The following is a 22976-nucleotide window of genomic DNA, read 5'->3' on the forward strand; positions in this document are numbered from 1 at the left end:
CATGTAACTTCTACCTTTTATTTTAATGAATTAAAATACTCATTAACCAACTTTAAAGTCAATACTGTATATAGCTAGATTAGTCTGTTGATGCCAGATACAAGATGGGTTGTGTGTTTCTCCTGTGGCTTGGATACTGTTCTGGGATTCTCTGCCCCATCTGAGAGTGCTGTGGGATCAAAAAATCTCTCAGGGCAAGGAGCTTTTTAAGTTAAATCCCTAGAAATTTAGGCATGATCTGGGCCTTCATATGGGTGAGAAGCCGTTTCATTTTATTTCTTGCTGTATTTTCCCCAACTTCTAGTTGATAAGATTCTTGAAGAGTTTTCATATGTGGGAGCTAAGGCGGTATCGTAAAATTTCAAGTCATCCTTAAACAAATGACCCACCTAAGATCTGGCTCCTGTTAAATGGCAAAATAGTTGTTTATTCTAGTTTTGTTTGTATCTAAGTAGGTTGTGTGAGTTAATTCATTTATATTTACATATTTTTTTTAAATTAGAAATTTTTAAATTATGTATGTCTTTTAGATTTTGCCTGTAGTTCATACTTTGAAATAATTGCCAGCGTCTTATTCTAGCATTGTGTAAATCTGACCATCATCTAGGGGAATCTTAAATTTCAGTAGGAAACCATGAGTTATAAATACGGTTTCCATTCAAATATTCATTTCAGAAGGAAACAAATATTCTTAAATAGGGCTACTTTGAATTAATCTGCCTTTATGTTTGAGAGAAAAGAAAATCTGTCTTTATGTTTAGGAGAAGCCATGAGTTATTAATACAGTTTCCATTCAAATATTAATTTCAAAAGGAAACAAACAAATATTCTTAATAGGGCTACTTTGAATTAATCTGCCTTTAGGTTTGGGAGAAAAAAGCTGAGATATTGCTTGAAAGATGATGCCAGTTCAATGTTGACCTTTTGGCCCCATTTGTTAATCGTATTCACTATTTGAACATTGTTGTGTTCTGTTGTTAGTTTTCATCATTTATTGTATAGTCAATTTTTAAATCTCTGTATACCTTTTCGTGGCTTTTAAGTTATTGTTACCTAAAGTTAATGAATCCCGATTAAAATAAAATAAAAAAATTGAGAGATGTTCCCTTGGATTAAGTGGTAATAATAATAATATAAAAAAGGGGTGTGGCCAGGCGCGGTGGCTCAAGCCTGTAATCCCAGCACTTTGGGAGGCCGAGGCGGGTGGATCACGAGGTCAAGAGATCGAGACCATCCTGGTCAACATGGTGAAACCCCGTCTCTACTCAAAATACAAAAAGTTAGCTGGGCATGGTGGCGCGTGCCTGTAATCCCAGCTACTCAGGAGGCTGAGGCAGGAGAATTGCCTGAACCCAGGAGGCGGAGATTGTGGTGAGCCGAGATTGCGCCATTGCACTCCAGCCTGGGTAACGAGCAAAAACTCCGTCTCAAAAAAAAAAAAAGGGGGGTGTGAATTCCTATTGGTTTTTTATCCCTAGCCTGTATCACTGCTGGACCTTCATGTGTGTACTTGAAAACAAAACATGTACAAAGATCACACTGGTTTGAAGATTTTAGTGGTGACAGTGACCAAATCAGTTATTAGTACTGTATCCAGAAACCAATCTTGGAAATATGAAATTATGCTCTTTTCAAGTAGCTTAAAAGAAGGCCCCATGTGGTGGCTGATGCCTGTAATCCCAGTATTTTGTGAGGCTACGGCGGGCAGATCACCTGAGGCCAGGAGTTTGATACCAGCCTGGCCAACACGGCCAAACCCTGTCTCTACTAAAAATACAAACATTAGCTGGACGTATTAGCATGCCTGTAATCCCAGCGACTCAGGAGGCTGAGGCAGGAGAATCACTTGAACCTGGGAGGTGGGGGTAGAGGTTGCAGTGAGCTGAGATTCTGCCACTGCACTCCAACCTGGGCAACAGAGGGAGACGCTGTGTCAAAATGAAGAAATAAATAACATAGCTGAAAAAAACTACTGTGTGTTTATTCTCACCTTTCTTTATTTTATTGGATGCTGTTTAAAGAAAAGAAAATTATCCTCATACTAAATTTCCAAAAGGGTTCTTTGCATTTCTCATTTTGTTCAATGACGGAGAGAAAAGTTAATTGTCTTATTTGATAAGTTTGGCATAGGTCTTGCCACATTTTTGATGCTTTTGTTCACGGTTCTGTCATTAGAATGCCAGCAACTAGGTACGTGCAAGGAGTAACCTAACCACGTTCCTGCAATGGTGACCGCTTCCTGCCACCCAGCTTCCCACCGTGGCACCTTCCTGCAGGTGGTTTCCATCCCTTATTGACGGCCTGAGAACTTGGCTCTATGAAAGGCCCCACGCCATTTGTCTGGCATGAGTCATGGCAACGTTTCTTTTCATCATTTGGGGGATGGGATGGGGATGCACAGGTTTGCAAGTGACTAGGACCCAAGTCAGGCCCCTGTGGAACCCCTCAGAGTTTAGTGACAAGTAGCCTCCTCCCCGGACTCCCCCTGCAGGACAGTTGCTTGCAAGACAAGGCCTGGAGAAGGCCAGGGTGCCCAAAGCCACAAAAATGTCCAGGGATGAGTCCCGGCTAGAGATGCCTTGGCTCATCTGCCAGTGCCCTTCCAGGGCACACAGGGCAGGGACTCTGGGGATCTGGCCAAGAGACTGAGCAAGAGAACCAGGGAGGTTATGCAGCAGGCTTCTGCACAGCAAGCAGACAGTCCTCTTGGAGCCACAGCCCCAAGTCGGGTCCTCCACCTCCTACTCCTAAGGACCCTTCATTGCAGCGATTCTTTTACTAGAACCACAAGGTGACAGCACATAGATGTCAGTGTCCTCATCTGGCCAACCATGTGCAGCTGCCAATGCCCAAGGCAGCCTCCCTCCCTACCAAGACCTGAACTCAGGTTACCTTAAGGAGAAGATGTCCTGTTCTTTCTTTCCCATCAGAACTGCCCAGCCCAGACCCTATCTCTGTCTGGTGACCAGGACAGTCCCATTCCCTGTCTCCCAGGTTGGGCAGTACAGATTCTCCTAAGCTCCCTGCCCTTGTGAGTCCCCAACAGTCTCATGTGGCTCCAGCTCACATAGGAATATCCGTGGCCGGGGGGAATGCTGGGAAGATGGCCGCCTAAGAACAGCTCAGGACTTCAGCTCCCAGTGAAAGTGCAGAGGGTGAGTGAACGCCGCATTTACAGACGAACTCTTATTGCCCACAGACCAGGAGATACCCAGGCAGAGGGGTCGCGAGCGTCGCAGTCCCAGCCGGTGCAGCTGTTTTGGCCCCCGCGGGGCTGATTCCGCCCGCGCGGCTGCTGTGACCACTCCCTGTCGCCGTGGTTCTCCGTACAAAAGCCACTGGTCTGGGAGCCCTCTTAGCTGGCGAGCAGAGCCCTGAGACGGCAGAGCTGCCCATTCACCTGAAATAGCGAGTCAGGCCAGGAGATTCCTAGGCAAAAAATCCGCCAGGAGCCGGCGCCGCAGTTCGAGCCGACTCCGTGAGTCGCAGCACGGGAGATCCCGGCGCCTTTTCAACAAGCGACCGGAACGCGGGGTCGTTCAACTTAAAAGAAAAGCCTCGGAGTCAGGGAGCCAGGTGATCAGGCTCGGTGGGTCCCACCCCTCCACCCCCAACAACAACGAAAACAAAAACGGTAATTGGAAACCCTCTGGGTTGAGCCCTTCAAACCAAGCACAGCTGAACCGGGACGGTCCGGCTCGGTGGGGGAGGGGCTTCCGCCATTACTGAGACTCTCCACCGCTACGGAGGCAACCCGCCGTTGCCGAGGCAACCTCCCACAACAGAGAGAGTCCGCCATAACAGAGGCGGGGCCACCATTGCCCAGACAGTTCTAACTACGCCCATATAAAAAGGACTGCAGGGAAGAGCTCAGGGCAGCTGGGCGGAGCCCACAGCAGCTCAGCAAAGCCCCTGCGGGCAGGCAGAGGCTAGGCGTGCTGCTAGCTGGGCGGGTCCGACCTGAAAGAAAAATCAAAAAAGGCAGTAGTGCAACGGAAACTCATAAAGCTCCAACTCCCTGGGACAGAGACAGACAACAGGTGGATAAACCCACAAAAATGGGAAGAAACCAGCGCAAAAAGGATGAAAACTCCCGAAAGCAGAACACCTCTCCTCCTAAAAGGGATCACAACTCCTCACCAGCAAGGGAACCAGACCGGATGGAGAAGGAGGGTGATGAAATGACAGAATCAGACTTCAGAAGGTGGGTAGTAAGAAACTACAGTGAGCTAAAAGAACAATGTTCTAACCGAACGCAAAGAAAATAGGAACCTTGAAAAAAGATTGGACGAACTGCTGACGAGAATGGACAGCATAGAGAGGAGTATAAGTGAATTGATGGAGCTGAAAAACGCAACACGAGAACTTCGTGAAGCATGCACAAGCTTCAACAGCCGAATTGACCAAGCAGAAGAAAGGATATCAGAGGTCGAAGATCAACTCAATGAAATAAAAAGAGAAGGCAAGAACAGAGAAAAAAGCGCAAAAAGGAATGAACAAAATCTTCAAGAAATGTAGGACTATGTGAAAAGACCTAATCTACGTCTGATAGGTGTACCTGAAGGTGATGAAGAGAATGAATCCAAGCTGGAAAATACTCTTCAGGATATTATCCAGGAAAACTTCCCCAACCTAGCAAGGCAGACCAATATTCAAATCCAGGAAATACAGAGAACACCACAAAGATATTCCTCAAGAAGAGCAACCCCAAGGCACATAATTCCACCAGGGTTGAAATGAAAGAGAAAATGCTAAGGGCAGCCAGAGAGAAAGGTCGGGTTACCCACAAAGGGAAGCCCATTAGACTCACAGCAGATCTCTCAGCAGAAACCCTACAAGCCAGAAGAGAGTGGGGACCAATATTCAACATCCTTAAAGAAAAGAACTTTCAACCCAGAATCTCCTATCCAGCCAAACTAAGCTTCATAAGTGAAGGAAAAATAAAATCCTTTGTGAACAAGCAAGAACTCAGAGATTTCATCACCATCAAACCTGCTCTACAAGAACTCCTGAAAGAGGCTCTACACATATAAAGGGACAACCAGTACCAGCCACTCCAAAAACACACCAAATCGTAAAAGAGCATCAACACAATCAAGAAGCTGCATCAACTAACCAACAAAACAGCCAGGTAGCATCAAAATGACAGTATCAAATTCACACATAACAATACTATCCCTAAACGTCAATGGACTAAATGCCCCAATCAAAAGACACAGACTGGCAAATTGGATAAAAAGCCAAAACCCATCAGTGTGCTGTATCCAGGAAACCCATCTTACATGCAAGGATACACAAAGGCTCAAAATAAAGGGATGGAGGAAGATCTACCAAGCAAATGGAGAGCAAAAAAGGGCAGGAGTTGCAATTCTCATCTCTGATAAAATAGACTTTAAAGCAACAAAGATCAAAAGAGACAAAGAAGGACATTACATAATGGTAAAAGGATCACTGCAACAAGAAGAGCTAACGATCCTAAATATATACGCACCCAATACAGGAGCACTCAGATACATAAGGCAAGTTCTTAGTGACTTACAAAGAGACTTAGAATTCCACACAATAATAGTGGGAGACTTTAACACCCCATTGTCAATATTAGACAGATCAACCAGACAGAAAATCAACAAGGATATCCAGGACCTGAATACAGACCTGGAACAAGCAAACCTAATAGACATTTACAGAACTCTCCACCCCAAATCCACAGAATATACATTCTCAGCACCACATCACACCTACTCTAAAATTGACCACATAATTGGCAATAAATCACTCCTCAGCAAATGCAAAAGAACAGAAATCATAACAAACAGTCTCTCAGAGCACAGTGCAATCGACTTAGAACTCAGAATGCAGAAACTAACTCAGAACCGCACAGCTTCATGGAAACTGAACAACTTGCTCTTGAATGTTGACTGGATAAACAATGAAATGAAGGCAGAAATAAAGATGTTCTTCGAAACCAATGAGAACGAAGACACAACATACCAGAATCTCTGGGACACATTTAAAGCAGTCTCCAGAGGAAAATATATAGCAATGAGGGCCCACATGAGAAGAAAGGAGAGATCGAAAATTGACATCCTATCATCAAAATTGAAAGAGCTAGAGGAGCAAGATCAAAAAATCTCAAAACCTAGCAGAAGACAGGAAATAACTAAGATCAGAGCAGAACTGAAGGAAATACAGACAAAAAACTCTTCAAAAAATCAATAAATCCAGGAGCTGGTTTTTTGAAAAGATCAACAAAATAGACAGACCACTAGCCAGATTAATAAAAAAGAAAAGAGAGAATAACCAAATTGATGCAATAAAAAACGATAAAGGGGATATCACCACAGATTCCACAGAAATCCAAACCATCATCAGAGATTATTACAAACAACTCTATGCACATAAACTAGTAAACCTGGAAGAAATGGATAAATTCCTGGACACCTGCATCCTCCCAAGCCTAAACCTGGAAGAAGCTGAAACCCTGAATAGACCAATAACATGGTCTGAAGTCGAGGCAGAAATAAAGAGCCTACCACCCAAAAAAAGCCCAGGTCCAGATGGGTTCACAGCTGAATTCTACCAGACATACAAAGAGGAGCTGATACCATTCCTTCTGAAACTATTCCAGACAATTCAAAAAGAGGGAATCCTTCCCAAATCATTTTAAGAGACCAACATCATCCTGATACCAAAACCCGGCAGAGACTCAACAAGAAAAGAAAATTTCAGGCCAATATCCATGATGAACATAGATGCAAAAATCTTCAATAAAATACTGGCAAACGGATTGCAACAGCATATCAAAAAGCTCATCCACCATGATCAAGTAGGATTCATCCCGGGGATGCAAGGCTGGTTCAACATACGCAAGTCCATAAACGTAATTCACCACATAAACAGAACCAAAGACAAAAACCACATGATTATCTCAACTGATGCAGAGAAGGCTTTTGACAAAATTCAACAACGCTTTATGCTAACAACCCTCAATAAACTAGGTATTGACGGAATGTATCTCAAAACAATAAAAGCTATTTACGACAAACCAACAGCCAATATCATACTGAATGGGCAAAAACTGGAAGCATTCCCTTTGAAATCTGGCACTAGACAAGGATGCCCTCTCTCACCACTCCTATTCAATATAGTACTGGAAGTTCTAGCCAGAGCAATTAGGCAAGAAAAAGAAATAAAGGGTATCCAAATTGGAAAGGAGGAAATCAAATTGTCTCTATTTGCAGATGACATGATTGTATATCTGGAAGACCCCATCATCTCAGCCCAAAATCTCCTGAAACTGACAAACTTCAGCAAAGTCTCAGGATACAAAATCAACGTGCAAAAATCACAAGCATTCCTGTACACCAGTAATAGACTTAAAGAGAGCCAAATCAAGAACGAACTGCCATTCACAATTGCTACAAAGAGAATAAAATACCTAGGAATACAACTAACAAGGAACGTAAAGGACCTCTTCAAGGAGAACTACAAGCCATTGCTCAACGAAATAAAAGAGGACACAAACAGATGGAGAAACATTCCATGTTCATGGTTAGGAAGAATCAACATCATGAAAATGGCCATACTGCCCAAAGTAATTTACAGATTCAATGCTATTTCCATCAAGCTACCAATGACCTTCTTCACAGAACTGGAAAAAAACACCTTCAACTTCATATGGAACCAAAAGAGAGCCCGCATAGCCAAGTCAATTCTAAGCAAAAAGAACAAAGCAGGAGGCATCACACTACCGGACTTCAAACTATACTACAAGGCTACAGTAATCAAAACAGCATGGTACTGGTACCAAAACAGAGATATAGACCAATGGAACAGAACAGAGTCCTCACAGGAAATACAACATACCCACAACCATCTGATCTTCGACAAACCTGACAAAAACAAGCAATGGGGAAAGGACTCCCTGTTTAATAAATGGTGTTGGGAAAACTGGCTAGCCATGTGCAGAAAGCAGAAACAGGACCCCTTCCTGACACCTTACACCAAAATTAACTCCAGATGGATTAAAGACTTAAACATCAGACCTAATACCATAAAAACTCTAGAAGAAAATCTAGGCAAAACCATTCAGGACATAGGTGTAGGCAAGGACTTCATGACCAAAACACCAAGAGCAAGGGCAACAAAAGCCAAAATAGACAAATGGGACCTAATCAAACTCCACAGCTTCTGCACGGCAAAAGAAACAGTCAGTAGAGTGAATCGGCAACCAACAGAATGGGAAAAAATTTTTGCAGCCTACCCATCTGACAAGGGGCTGATATCCAGAATTTGCAAAGAACTAAAGCAGATCTACAAGAAAAAAACAAACAAGCCCATTCAAAAATGGGCGAAGGATATGAACAGATACTTTACAAAAGAAGACATACAGGAGGCCAACAAACATATGAAAAAATGCTCATCATCACTGGTCATCAGAGAAATGCAAATCAAAACCACATTGAGATACCATCTCACACCAGTTAGAATGGCGATCATTAAAAAATCGGGAAACAACAGATGCTGGAGAGGATGTGGAGAAATAGGAACACTTTTACACTGTTGGTGGGAATGTAAATTAATTCAACCATTGTGGAAGACAGTGTGGCGATTCCTCAAGGACCTAAAAATAGAAATCCCATTTTACCCAGCAATCCCATTACTGGGTATATATCCAAAGGATTATAAATCATTCTACTACAAGGACACGTGCACACGAATGTTCATTGCAGCACTGTTTACAATAGCAAAGACCTGGAACCAACCCAAATGCCCAACGATGATAGACTGGATAGGGAAAATGTGGTACATATACACCATGGAATATTACGCAGCCATCAAAAACGATGAGTTCACGTCCTTTGTAGGGACATGGATGAACCTGGAAACCATCATTCTCAGCAAACTGACACAAGAGCAGAAAATCAAACACCGTATATTCTCACTCATAGGCGGGTGTTGAACAATGAGAACACATGGACACAGGGAGGGGAGCACTACACACTGGGGTCCGTTGGGGGGAAATGGGGGACGGGCGGGGGGTGGAGAGGTGGGAAGAGATAGCATGGGGAGAAATGACAGATACAGGTGAGGGGACGGAAGGCAGCAAAGCACACTGCCATGTGTGTACCTATGCAACAATTTTGCATGTTCATCACATGTACCCCCAAACCTAAAATGCAATAAAAAAAATTTAAAAAAAAAAAGGAATATCCATGGCCCATATTTCCAGAAACTCTTTTCCTCCCATGCTGAGCCCATCCTCTGCTGCATGTTCCCCTCACAGGGCAGACACTGTTTTCGTCACATCCTCAGTTTGCCTGCCCACGCCCCGGACTGACCTTTCTTTTTCATAACGGCCTCTCCCTCTTTGGACAGTGTGTTTCCGGTACTGCCCATGAAGACGACCCACCCTCCCCTGCTCACGGAGAGTGTGTCTGACCTGAGCTGGGCTGTCATATCCAGTACTTACCTGGAATAGGAGAAGACAGGCAGGATGGCCAAAGACTACGTACACCTCTGAAGCTTATCCACTTGAGAGAGAGTCCCGGAAGATACTGGTCCTTCATTCCTGCTCTGTATATCCAATGTGACTGAACTCTGAATAAAATGTACAAGTTATAATAATGTAGTAATTGACTACATTACTTGGGGGTGGTGACGATGAGCAAGTATGTGAAGGAGAGATGGGGCCTAAACTCAGAAAGCAAAGAGGAATAATAGCTACTTAGAGATAAGGAGCTAAATAATTCCTTATATATGATGAAACTCTGGGAGCACGCATGGGGACTGCTGTTTTACTAAACAAATTTTGAAGTATACATAACTTTGATGAAGTATCCTAAATAAAAAAAAAATTTTGCCATATATTTTTGTGTATATATTTACATACACGTGTATTTCCTTTCATTGTATTTTGAATATAAATTTGTGTACAGTCATGTTAATCCCTCTTTTCATTTAAGGATTTGAGTTTGATGTCACGCATAAAACGTGTCCCCACTGTATGACTACAGAAATGTTGGCCAAAGGAAGTTCAGAGGAACCGGTGGGCAAGTACTACCGAGTTTGGGCCGGAAGATGGAGAAAAAGACTTCTGACTAAATGTGAAAAATGACTTGTTCTATCGTCTTTCCACAGTCATTTGGGCAGAAATTAGCAAAATCAGAAATGTACAAATACCTTGATCTGGCAATTCCATTTCCAGGTGTCTGCGGAGAAGTAGACGGGGACGCACGACAGATCTATGTGTCGGTCTGATCCCTGCCGCTGTGTCTGTAATAATACACATTGGAGCACTTCCATGGCCATCAGGTAGAGAAGGTTTGAAGAATGATCCACTTGCGTCAAGAAGGATGTTTAAAAGATCAAAGCCTGATGGAAATGCTGGAGGCAACGGCGCTGACAGGGGCTCGTGTGTATTGAACAACGACTATGTGACAGGCATTGGGCTCGCGCTTTTCCTGCACAGCTCATTTAAACACTGGGCAACCTGAGTGTTCTGGTTTAGTGCATTTGACATATAGAAATGGAGGCACAGAAAATTAATGTGTTTCACTTCAAACCCAGGCAGATTAGGTTTCTCCCCCAGAGTCTGTGGCTTCACCAGAGGTGTGACTCGGGTTCCGTCATTCTCCATTTTAGGAATTTCCAGTGTTCCAAATATGAGCAGCTGAGAAAACAAACTGAAAACCCTAAACACCAGGATAAGTAAGGGAAGATGTTTGTTGTGGGGAGATTAAAAATGGACTTTTTTTGCCCCAAGCAACAAAGAGGCACATTGGAAAATAGACAAGAGACAAGAAGTTTTTGTTTGTTTGTTTGTTCATATAAGATGGAGTTTCACCATAATGGCCAGGCTGGTCTTGAACTCCTGACCTCAGGTGATCCACCCACCTCAGCTTCCCAAAGTGCTAGGATTACAGGCGTGAGCCACCGCGCCTGGCCTGAAGAGAAGTTTTAAGATATATTTGGTCCAAGGAAGAGACTCTTCAGATGGAAGGTCATGTCAGCTAGAAACATTCATGTGACTGATGGGCTTGAACCACCGACGTTTCAGTCAACATCGGACAGCACTACCCTAGTGGTCCAGAGACACTGCTTGTGAAACAATGAAAGCTGCTTCTCAAGGGTGTCACTCATCATGTCAGATGTTGTCATTTAGTAGCACAGGGAAGTATTCTGTTGCCAGGCTCGAGTACCTGGAACTCTTCTGTTTTGTTGAACCTTCCTCCCCACCACCAGCCTCGTCAGAAGACTGGGAGCTCTGCCAACATCCAGGCCAAGAGTCCTGTCCTTGTGCATGTTCGGACATTGATCCAGGCCTCATCTGTGGGAGACCACTCCACGCACATTCCAGGTGCCCAGGTGACGGTGGCCGTCTCTAGGTCTGGGGTCATCCGCTTTCCCATTCCTAGCCCACCTCACCCACCATGAAGCCTGGTCAGGGTTGCCAGAGACTCCAGCGAGGAGGTTGCTGATATTTGTGTGTGTTTGCCAAAAACCAACAAGAAACCTGCTCTGTGCCCATCTGGCTGATCCCTCCCCCTTTCTAGCCAAGGACTTCATGAGCCAGGGCTCTTGGGTTTGCTCACAAGGCAGCCCCTCACCTAGTAGACACTGGTTCATTATGTATATGTATATGTACATGTATATGTATATGTGTATGTATATGATCCTCAGGTTGTATTCCTTAAATATATATAAATATATAGAATTCCTTAAATATATCTTAATAAAAATTAGATAAAACAGTACTTTACCATAGCATTAGAAAATATAAACTATATAGCAAAGATGTGAAAGCCAGCCAGGCTGAGCTTCAAATCCCAGCAACTTGGAAGGCTGTGGCAGGAGGGTCACTTGAGCTCAGAAATTTAAAACTAGCCTGGGCAACATAGTGAGACTTCATCTCTACTGAAAACTATAAACCAGGCGTCCCCAAACTATTTACACAGAGGGCCAGTTCACTTCATTGGAGGACCACCACATACTGTGCTCCTCTCACTGACCACCAATGAGAGAGGTATCTCTTCCTGAAGTGCAGCAGGGGACCAGATAAATGGCCTAGGGGGCTGCATGTGGCCTGCCGGCCGTGGTTTGCGGACACTTGCTATAAACATTATCCAGGTGTGGCAGTGTGGGCCTGCAGCCCCAGGTGCTCAGTGGATGAGGCCCTAGGATCTCATGGGCCTGAGAATTCCCTGCTGCAGTGAGCTGTGACTGTGCCCCTGTACTCCAGCCTGAGAGAAAGAGTGAGATTCTGTCTAAAAACGAATGGAAAAAAAAAAGTGAAAGCCTGTATATGGAAGACTAGCAGGTATTTCTGAGAGCATTTAAAGATCTTTGGAATAAAGGATGTTCCTTCTTGCATTTCAAGATAGCTATTGTTCTGGGGTCACCCTTGCTATTTCTTAGGAATATGAAGTTCTTCCAAACCATTCCTATAAAAAGGACCATTTTGAGAAAGTTGTATTGAATCTGTGGATTGCTTTGAGTTGTATTTTTCTTAACCATGTTACATCTTTTAACACATGGACACAAGATATCTTTCCACTTACTTAGGTCTTCTTTAATCTCCTTGAGCAATGTTCACAGAACTGGAAAAAAACAACTTGAACTTCATATGGAACCAGAAAAGAGCATGTATAGCCATGACAATCCTAAGAAAAAAGAACAAAGCTGGAGGCATCACACTACCTGACTTCAAACTATACTACAGGGCTACAATAATCAAACAGCATGGTACTGGTACCAAAACAGAAATATAGACCGACAGAACCGAACAGAGGCCTCAGAAGTAATGTCACACATCTACAACCATCTGATCTTTGACAAACCTGACAAAAACAAGCAATAGGGAAAGGATTCCCTGTTTAATAAATGGTGTTGGGGAAACGGGCTAGCCATGTGCAGAAAGCTGAAACTGGACTCCTTCCTTACACTTTAGACAAAAATTAAGTCCAGATAAATGAAAGATTTAAACGTAAGACCTAACACCATAAAAACCCATGAAGAAAACCTAGGAAATACCATGCAGGACATAGGCATAGGCAAGGACTTCATGACTCAAACACCAAAAGCATTGGAAACAAAAGGCAAAATAGACAAAATAGATCTAATTAAACCTAAGAGCTTCTGCACAGCAAAAGAAACAATCATTAGAGTGAACCAGAACCCAACAAAATGCAAAAAACATTTTGCAAGTTACCCATCTCACAAAAAACTAATCATCAGAATCCATAAAGAACCAAAACAAATATACGAGAGAAAAAGCAACCCCATCAAAGAGTAGGCGAAGGCTATGAACAGACACTTTTCAAAAGATGACATTCAGGTGGCCAAGAAACATAAGAAAAAATGCTCAGCATCACTGGTCATTAGAAAAATGCAAATCAAAATCACATTCAGATACCATCTCACGCCATTTAGAATGGTGATCATTAAAATATCAGGAGACAACAGATGCTGGAGAGGATGTGGAGAAATAGGAATTCTTTTACCCTGTTGGTGGGAATATAAATTACTTCAATCATTGTGGAAGACAGTGTGGTGATTCCTCAAGGATCTAGAAATAGAAATACCATTTGACCCAGCAATCCCATTACTGGGTATATACCCAAAGGATTATAAATTCTTCTATTATAAAGACACATGCACATGTATGATCATTGTGGCACTGTTTACAATAGCAAAGACTTACAACCAACCCAAATGCCCATCAATAACACAGTGGATAAAGAAAAAGTTGCACATATACACCAGGGAATACTATGTAGCCATAAAAAAGGATGAGTTCATTTCCTTTGCAGGGACATGGATAAAGCTGGAAACCATCATTCTCAGCAAACTGAAACAAGAACAGAAAACCAAACACCACATGTTTTCACTCATAAGAGAATGTTGAACAATGAGAACACAAGGACACAGGAGGGGAACATCACAAACTGAGGTCTGTTGAGGGTTGGGGGCAAGGGAGGGATAGCAGGGCATGGGGAGATTGAGAAAAAATAGCATTAGGACAAATACCTAATGTAAGTGATGGAGGGATGGAGGCAGCCAACCACCATGGCATGTGTAGACCTATGAAACAATCGTGCAAGATCTGCACGTGCACCCCAGGACTTAAAGTCAAATAAAGAAAAAATGAAAAGAAAAAGAAGATACACCCTGGGATGCGGTTTGTTCCCAGGAATTTGAAATATTTAAACAATGGTTCAACGATCACTTGACAGTTACACTATAAACAGGAATAAGATACACAGAGTTCAACATCATTACTTTGAGAAGATAAATTTTAATGTCATTTTCAATCTTTAAAATCTTTGGTTTTATTTTGAGAAAAAATCGTCAATCTTAAAAAGATCACTGCAAAAATAAAGGATAATAATCCATTTGCTTTTTCATATAAGAAACTTGGAAATATGATCATATGAAGGTCAACAGTCAACAGTCAATGTAGTGTGGCATATTAAGAACTGACGTTCATATAATAGGTAAGTTTAGAGAGATTACATTTCATGAGGAAATGTTTTATGAATTTTAATGGGGTATGTTTATTTGAATCTAATTTTTTATTCTGTTTTGGGAAATAGTCGTCTGTTTCTTTTAGTGTATTCTCCTTCCCATCCACATATGTGGAATCTACCTATATTCTGCTCTTTTGAAATAGTTTAAAAGACTCAAAGAGAATGGCCTGGGTTTTGCATATCCTTAGTCTGACAGACATTTCCCTGGCTGCTCATTTAAATAGATATTAGCAGCTAAATAAGTAAACTACGTATCTTGTCAGTCAGAAATTAACAAAGGCTTCAAAATCAGTGAATTCTCTGTTTTGCTATGGCCTTATGTGCTGACAGTCTTATCTTAAGAGAAAAACTTTTAATAGTATAGATTAACATTAACTTTGGCCAAAATTAAAATGCAGGTAGGGAATTTTTTTCCAACAGAAACTAGGAAAAGCAAAGATAGAGTAAAAATGGAAAATTTCCAGTATAGAGATATAAATATAGTAACTGACACCTCCAGGGATGATTAATGAATAAAATGGTTAGGGGATGATCATTTGAACACTGGATATTAATACTTTTTAAAATGATTTTTCCAATTACTTCAGTATCAATAAGGTGTCTCTGAAAGGTACAGAACTGGTATCACAATCATGGTGATAGAAAAATGGTGGAACAGTCCTAGTACCACAATCATGGTGGTAGACAAATGGTGGAACAGTCCTGGTACCATGATCATGGTGGCAGACAAATGGTGGAACAGTCCTGGTACCATGATCATGGTGATAGACACATGGTGGAACAGTCCTGGTATCATGATCATGGAGATAGACAAATGGTAGAACAGCCCTGGTATCACAATCATGGTGGTAGACAAATGGTGGAACAGTCCTGGTACCATGATCATGGTGCTAGACAAATGGTGGAACAGTCCTGGTACCATGATCATAGATAGACAAATGGTGTAACAGTCCTGGTATCACAGTCATAGTGGTATACAAATGGTGGAACAGTCCTGGCATCACAGTAATGGTGACAGACAAATGGTGGAACAGTCCTGGTATCACGATAATGGTGATAGACAAATGGTGGAACAGTTCTGGTATCACAGTCATGGTGGTAGACAAATAGTGGAACAGTCCTGGTATCACAGTAATGGTGATAGACAAATGGTGGAACAGTCCTGGTATCACAGTCATGGTGATAGAAAAATGATGGAACAGTCCTGGTATCACAGTAATGGTGGTAGACAAATAGTGGAACAGTCCTGGTATCACAGTAATGGTGATAGACAAATGGTGGAACAGTCCTGGTATCACAGTAATGGTGGTAGACAAATGGTGGAACAGTCCTGGTATCACAGTAATGGTGGTAGACAAATGGTGGAACAGTCCTGGTATCACAGTAATGGTGATAGACAAATGGTGGAACAGTCCTGGTATCACGGTCATGGTGGTAGACAAATGGTGGAACAGTCCTGGTATCATGATCATGGTGGTAGACAAATAGTGGAACAGTCCTGGTACCACAATCATGGTGATAGACAAATGGTGGAACAGTCCTGGCATCACGATCATTGTGGTAGACCAATGGTGGAAGAGTCCTGGTATCACGATCATGGTGATAGACAAATGGTGGAACAGTCCTGGTACCACAATCATGGTGGTAGACAAATGGTGGAACAGTCCTGATATCACAATTATGGTGATAGACAAATGATGGAACAGTCCTGGTGTCACAGTAGTGGTGATAGACAAATGGTGAAAAGTCGTCGTATCACAGTCATGGTGGTAGACAAATGGTGGAACAGTCCTGGTACCACAATCATTTAGATAGACAAATGGTGGAACAGTCCTGGTACCATAATCATGGTGATAGACAAATGGTGGAACAGTCTTGGTATCACGATCATGGTGGTAGACAAATGGTAGAAGAATTCTGGTATCACGATCATGGTGATAGGGATATGGTGGAACAGTCCTGGTACCATGATCATGGTGATAGACAAATGGTGGAACAGTCCTGGTACCACAATCATGGTGATAGACAAATGGTGGAACAGTCCTGGTACCATAATCATGGTGATAGACAAATGGTGGAACAGTCTTGGTATCATGATCATGGTGGTAGACAAATGGTGTAAGAGTTCTGGTATCACAATCATGGTGATAGGGATATGGTGGAACAGTCCTGGTACCATGATCATGGTGATAGACTAATGGTGGAACAGTCCTGGTCTCAGGATGATGGTGGTTTACAAATGGTGGAATAGTCCTGGAATCACAAGCATTGTGGTAGGCAAATGGTGGAACAGTCCTGGTATGACGATCATGGTGATAGACAAATGGTGGAACACTCCTGGTATCACAGTAATGGTGATAGACAAATGGTGGAACAGTCCTGGTATCACGATCATGGTGGGAGACACACAGGAACTTCTCTGCCTGCAGATGGCTGAGGTAGCATTGACCCTGCAGTGTTCCCACAAAAACACTTAGGCTGAAGTTAATCATGAGGACATTTTCAGACAACTGCAGAGTATAAACCATCGACGCAGACAGCTGACCTGTCTACAGACAAGCCCATGTCACCACCATCAATGACAACAACAAAAAGGTGAGGAGACACTTTGGGTTCAAAAGAACTAAAGCAATGGAGCTACATTATCTTTCGACTCTTTTTCAACCCAAAATGTCTCTTCTCTTTCAGTTGTGTGATCTGGGGTGACACGGGCTGTCTGAAGGAGACAGGTCCGTCGTGCTGCTCACTGGTCTACATTCTGAAGTTGTCTGGAGATTACTTCAGGCTATGAAAGTCATGCTAAGTGTTTTCAGCAAGAACATGGCATTGTTCACAATCTGCACTGGCAGAGTCCCAGGTGACGTGTTGTCTTAGTGTGGGAATATGACCCCTATCCGGGAGACCAGGTGGAGTCTTATCACTGTCATAGTAAGAAACCTACTGTCCATGTCCAAAGTCAAGCGAACATGCTCTTCTACAAACAAAAAAGAGCATATGTGTAAGCCTGGCAGGTGTAAAATAACTCAGGATAGGCTGGATACATGGAATGCAATATATCCAGTGAGTACCGGAAGACTTCAGGCTCTTCTGCTTCCACCAGCTCCGTGATGAGCCTAGAAAAGGGAAAGAAAAAACAAAAAAACAAAGAATAAGTCAAGGAAAATAAGACACCACAGAGCCCCGACTAGATTTCATGGGGAGCACAAGAAAGTGGTTACTAAAAAAATAAAAATAGATCCCTTAATGATGTAACAAATTATTGCCCTATGTTGGGATGGGCAAGAGTAGGGTAAAAAAGAATGAAAGAAAGAGAGAGAGAGAGAGAGAGAGAGTAAGCTGAGCTAACCGCCCAGGTGACACACTCATGAGGGAGGAAAAGGACACTCTGAGTGAGTACCCTCAGGACACACGGCGGACACTGATCATAAAAACAAGTATGCTCAACCTACGGCACTTAGTACATGATAAGGGGAGGAAGAAATGGAAACCTGAATATCTACTGCAACGAAAACCAACAGCAATGTTCGTAGGAATAGTTCAGGCTTCGTTGAAACCATGGTGTCGATATTGTCAGCCCACTCCCTTCTCCCTGGACCTGGCATCTCCAGGTGTCTGCTCAAAGTTACCTGGGGCATGGTGGGTCTTGGTCTTCTTCCTCTTCTTGCTTATTTGAATCTCTGCAATAAATTCAGACAGGGACAGACAAAATAAGCCAATTCCCCTACACCCATAACAGTCCACTGTCTAATCCCTACACACGGACCTCAGGCTCCTCAGCATGAGGACAGGACAATGTGAGAGACAGACTTCAGGAGATCCCAAGGCCAATCATGATAGAGATTCCTTGGTTTGTGTCTCAGAACCAATGGTGAAGTGTCCCTATTCTGGTAGACCATTAACCTTTGATCCCAAGTGTGTACAAACAGTTACACCAAGTGTGTACAAACAGGGAAGAACCTCCCAGACATGCTTGGGGAACAAAACTCATGAGGAACTTGGTAGCTGGAAAGACACATTGAATTCAGATGGACAGACAACTTGTGGGCATGCACTGCATAGCTTGGTGTGTGTGCAAAACCTGCCTTGCGTTTCAATGTCCTGACAGTCGGTCCAGGGTGCGACGGGCATGGCCTGAGACTAGAGAGAGAGCAAAGCTCACTGACCCACCCCATGTACGTGCCTCAGACTGAATCCAGAGTGATTGAAATCTACACTGATGTACAGGGTCAGCCCACAGAGATGACAACTCTCAGCCCGGACAGGGGAGCAAAGCCCAAAGACTATGGGGTCTATCTGGGACACAAAATGGAGCTTTACCGCCTTCACAATGGAGTACTCACTGTCTATGTCACAAGCCAAGTCGACTTGCTGCTCCTCTAATGAGTGCAAGTTGCTCCTGTAAGGCTCACTGAAGGCAGATGTGCCAGGAGGAACTGAGAGAGTCGAATAACCTTCATCCCAGGACTCCTGGGGGGCTTCTTCCTCCACATATTCCTGCAGATTCCTGATGAGCCAGGCAGAACAGGATGACAGAAGATTAAACCAACAGAGATTAGACAACAGAGTTTCCCAGCGGATCTGATGGAAGTCAGAATGAAGTGGTCCCAGAAAGCAAAGGAATTTTTCCTTCAAGAGAAAAAAAAAAAAAAAAACTATCCTTCAAATTGCAGGGCAGAGGGTGACTACCCTGGGGACAGATAACAAATGAGCAGCAGGTGCTCAGTGCATTTGCCACAGATGAGCCACTGCAGGACACCCAGACTAATAAGGGGCTTCAACTACCTCGCATCAGTTGTGTTCAATTTTATATGTGGCATTCAAGAGAACAGAGCTCTTGAGGCATTCCAGACACCCAGATTTTGGGTATTAAGGACCTCCATTTTCCAGTACGTTGATATCATATGTATATTTTTTGAATTTCTTCTATTCACAAATCCGAGCAAACATGCCAAAAGAAATACACAGAGAGCATACATGCGTCTCTCAATGGATTCAAACACAAGGGAGAGAACAGGTGAAACCAACAAATCCCTGTGGGCTGAAGTCACCTGGCTCACGGACTGTAGACTCCTATCTTGGGAGGACTAAGAAATTAAACCGTATAAAAGTGCCAAAATTCACGCACAACATTGTCAATAAAGACAATTTGTAGCTGGGTGAAAGAAAGAAAGACTTCCAGTCATCACTTCCTCAGTTTCCCTAAATCTGCTGGCTGCAGGTGTCACTACTGAACACACAGCTCAAAACCCCACAGCATTACCTGTGCGGTACGGGCCCTTTTTTTTCCTCGTCCTCATCATCACTTTGACTTTCTGTAAACAAATTCAGAGAAGCAGGTCACGTGAAGAACATCACACTTCACATGTGACCAAATCAGCGTTAAGTCACAGCACAAGCACAGAATTGTTCCCAGGGCAAGAATACAAATTCTGACAGGAAGATTCCAGGGTGCCCTAGATGAAGCCTGATGAGTAGATGAGCCTGCTTTCCAGATGCCGGGGCTAAAATCTCCCTGTACGGGTACACCATAATGCCGTATTCTCTCCGCGAGTCTATGCAAAGTTAAACCACATTTTTTCCCAGAAAGTCTCCAAAAATTAGTCACACTATTTTCGGGGAGTGTTGCTACAACACTGACGTATCTCACCAGGTAGCAAGGTCACTGAATGGTCACAGGCATCTAGACATGAAACCGGACAATATGTAAACTCTAACAACACCTGCTCGAAAAAGAATCTGCGAGCTTTGCGCAGTGGCAGTATCCGAGCCAATGAGTTTTATCTGAGATGAGATTATTGCTCATTGAAAACTTTCCCCGATACCCCGCCGTGAAGACAGGCAATAGAGTCGGCATTGACCCTTTCTGACAGTCTCTAGGGAGAAGGAATAAAAAAAAAAAAAAAAAAAAACACACACACACACAAAAAAGAATCTGCAGGCCGGGCAAGGTGGCTCACGCCTGGAATCCCAGCACTCTGAAAGGCCGAGGTGAGCACTTCACGAGGTCAGGAGATCGGGACCATCCCGGCTGACACGGTGAAAGCCTGTCTCTACTAAAAATACAAAGAAATTAGCTGGGCACGGTGGCACGCGCCTACAGTCTCAGCAACTCGGGAGGCTGAGGCAGAACAATCGTCTGAACCCAGGAGGCAGAGGTTGCAGTCACCTGACATCGTGCAACTGAACTCCAGCCTGAATGACAGAGGGACACTCCATCTCAAAAAAAAAAAAAAAAAAAATCCTTGATTTGAAAGGACAAGGTGGGTCAAAAATTGGAGGTCTGGAGTTCAAAACCAGCCTGGCCAATATGGTGAAACCTCGTCTCCACTAAAAATACAAAAATTAGCCAGGTGTGGTGGTGGGCACCTGTGGTCCCAGCTACTCAGGAGGCAGAGGCAGGAGAATCACTGGAGTCCGTGAAGCGGAGATTGCAGTAAGCCAAGAGGGTGCCACTGCACTCCAGCCTGGGTGACAAAATAAGACTCCAACTCAACAACAGCAAGCAACACGTGATGCTACCAAGAACAATCGCACCGGCGTGGCACTGACGGGGCGGAGAGCCGGGGTGAGCCTCGCTTTACGGAAACATACCAGCAAGGTAAAGGGCAAATGTTTTCATCCTGGTTTCAAGGTGACTGTGCAGCTAAGCAAGCTGACTTAAAAGAGATCAAGACTGAAGCTCGGAGCAGTGAAACCTGGGGAACGATATCCCCCAATAAACAGGCAAGGCTCCCCGTTTCCTTAGAAAGAAATGGAAACTCCATGAACTTCGTTCAGGGACAGATGACATCATTACAGGTGATGAGAGATACCGACTCAAAGCTAGGACACCTGACAGACACCTACTGGACACCTCCAGCACTCAGGTGACCATGAGTTTGTCACACTGGCCTGGGGTCTGGTAACTTGATACTTGGGCCTGGGAGACAAACGCACGGCACGAGCTGAGGAAGAGATAAAAATTCCCTGATCATCCGTGTTTACTATCTCATCCCACATTTTTATTCAAACCCATCCGTGTGTATAGAGCCCGTCTTCCGAGGTGATCTTCCCCAGCCTAGACAGAGGTGCCAAAAACAAGGAATGTAGAGGTCACCTGAAAGAATGACCAGAGCATCCTCCACTACATCATGAGATGATGGACTCCCTGCCACCAGTGCAGAGTCCACGTTGTCTTCCTCAAACGTGATTTCATCGGTGTCTCCGTGAGGCTGGCTGGAGGCAGTCGGGCCGTAGCTACTTGAACGAGTGATGGCACATTCCTCCAGTGAGTCTTCAGGGACTCTCTGGACATCAACCTTTGGCACCTCCCCGATGAGCCTGACGGTATAGAGATGACAAAACGTTAAACAAAGGGGGATTGGACCCCACGAAGTCCTGGCTGGTTTTCACAGGAGGAATAAGACAGGGGGTCTCAGAAGGCAAATGGGAGGTTCCCTTTGAGAGGAAACAGGCAATCCTCCTCTCTGCCACAGAGCATGGCTGCCATGGGAACCGGAGAGAAAGGGAGCAGCTGGTATTCATCACACGGGGCAGAAAGGAGCTGAGAAGAACAGAGACTCAGTTATCCCTGCAGAATTCAGACACGGCACTCGGCACATACAAAGAACCACAACAGCTGCCACGCCCTGTGTCTCAGTTGGGTTCAACTGAACGTATTGTGGCCAAGGGAGCGGAGGCTTTTGGCCCACGGTAGACACAAGAGAGGGTGAGATTCTAGAACTTTCCCATACTTTACCACCCACTACTTGCCCCTGATTATTCAGCATTACCTGGGGGCACGTGACTCCTGTATTATCTCAGCCTCTGCGACATGAACACCTTCATCCTCATCTGCGTCATTTTCTGCAAGTACAGATGTGTTCGTTCAGATATTTCCCACTTCACACTCTGCAAGCACACTCAGCCCAATGTGCACAGGGACACGGACGTCCGTGTGTGGGTCCCTGATCTACTGAAAGCTCTCACGATTTCTCTTTCACAAGAGAACCCTGGCACGGTTTCCTGATCCACCGGGCAATGCATTTCTGATCCGGAGGCTCACCGTCAAGAGGAGGCCAAATGTTGAAAAGACCTTCTGCTCCCACATCACTGGAGGCTCGTGGGGCCTCTCTCTGGACTTTGGCAGCTGTCTCCCCCATCCTGACACAGATCTGATGCCCAGGGACACGCTTGCCTTCCTGTCACAGTTCACATTTACAACCCGTTTCTTTCCCTTAGGAGAGGACAAACAAACTTGTCCCACAATTCTCTGCACATCAGGTGACTTCACAGGCCCTCCCAGTGGCTTCTGCTATGTTATTCTGGGACGTGCTCTCCACAGGGAGTGCTCCGGTCTGGGTTGAACCGCTTCCTAACACCCAATGCCCGCACATCAAGTGCTGTCTCCAACACCACACAGCGAGGGGCTTCATCTCATCTGGAGAAGCGGTCCTAAGTGATCGCACA

At 44.0% G+C, this 22976-nt stretch overlaps 1 protein-coding gene and 1 non-coding gene across 16 annotated transcripts in view; one reads left to right on the top strand and one right to left on the bottom strand.

Moving 5' to 3' along the window:
- Nucleotides 1-14185: 14185 nt before the first annotated feature.
- Nucleotides 14186-22976, bottom strand: part of LOC104649923 (uncharacterized) — a 67063-nt gene continuing 58272 nt past the window's right edge. For all 15 annotated transcript variants that reach the window (XM_074390495.1, XM_074390490.1, XM_074390489.1 and 12 more), the window contains 6 exons: nucleotides 22301-22373; nucleotides 21625-21848; nucleotides 19789-19840; nucleotides 18869-19032; nucleotides 18155-18205; nucleotides 14186-17641 (listed from right to left, as the gene is read on the bottom strand). In XM_074390495.1, coding sequence (XP_074246596.1) covers nucleotides 17466-17641; nucleotides 18155-18205; nucleotides 18869-19032; nucleotides 19789-19840; nucleotides 21625-21848; nucleotides 22301-22373 — 740 coding nt within the window. In that variant the 3' untranslated portion in view covers nucleotides 14186-17465. The remainder of the gene's footprint in view (nucleotides 17642-18154; nucleotides 18206-18868; nucleotides 19033-19788; nucleotides 19841-21624; nucleotides 21849-22300; nucleotides 22374-22976) is intronic.
- Nucleotides 20270-20410, top strand: LOC141582525 (U4 spliceosomal RNA). The gene has a single exon (XR_012515363.1). It is a non-coding gene; the product is annotated as a U4 spliceosomal RNA (small nuclear RNA).

Source organism: Saimiri boliviensis, chromosome 20 (assembly GCF_048565385.1).
Source record: "Saimiri boliviensis isolate mSaiBol1 chromosome 20, mSaiBol1.pri, whole genome shotgun sequence".
NCBI classification, from domain to species: Eukaryota; Metazoa; Chordata; class Mammalia; order Primates; family Cebidae; genus Saimiri; species Saimiri boliviensis.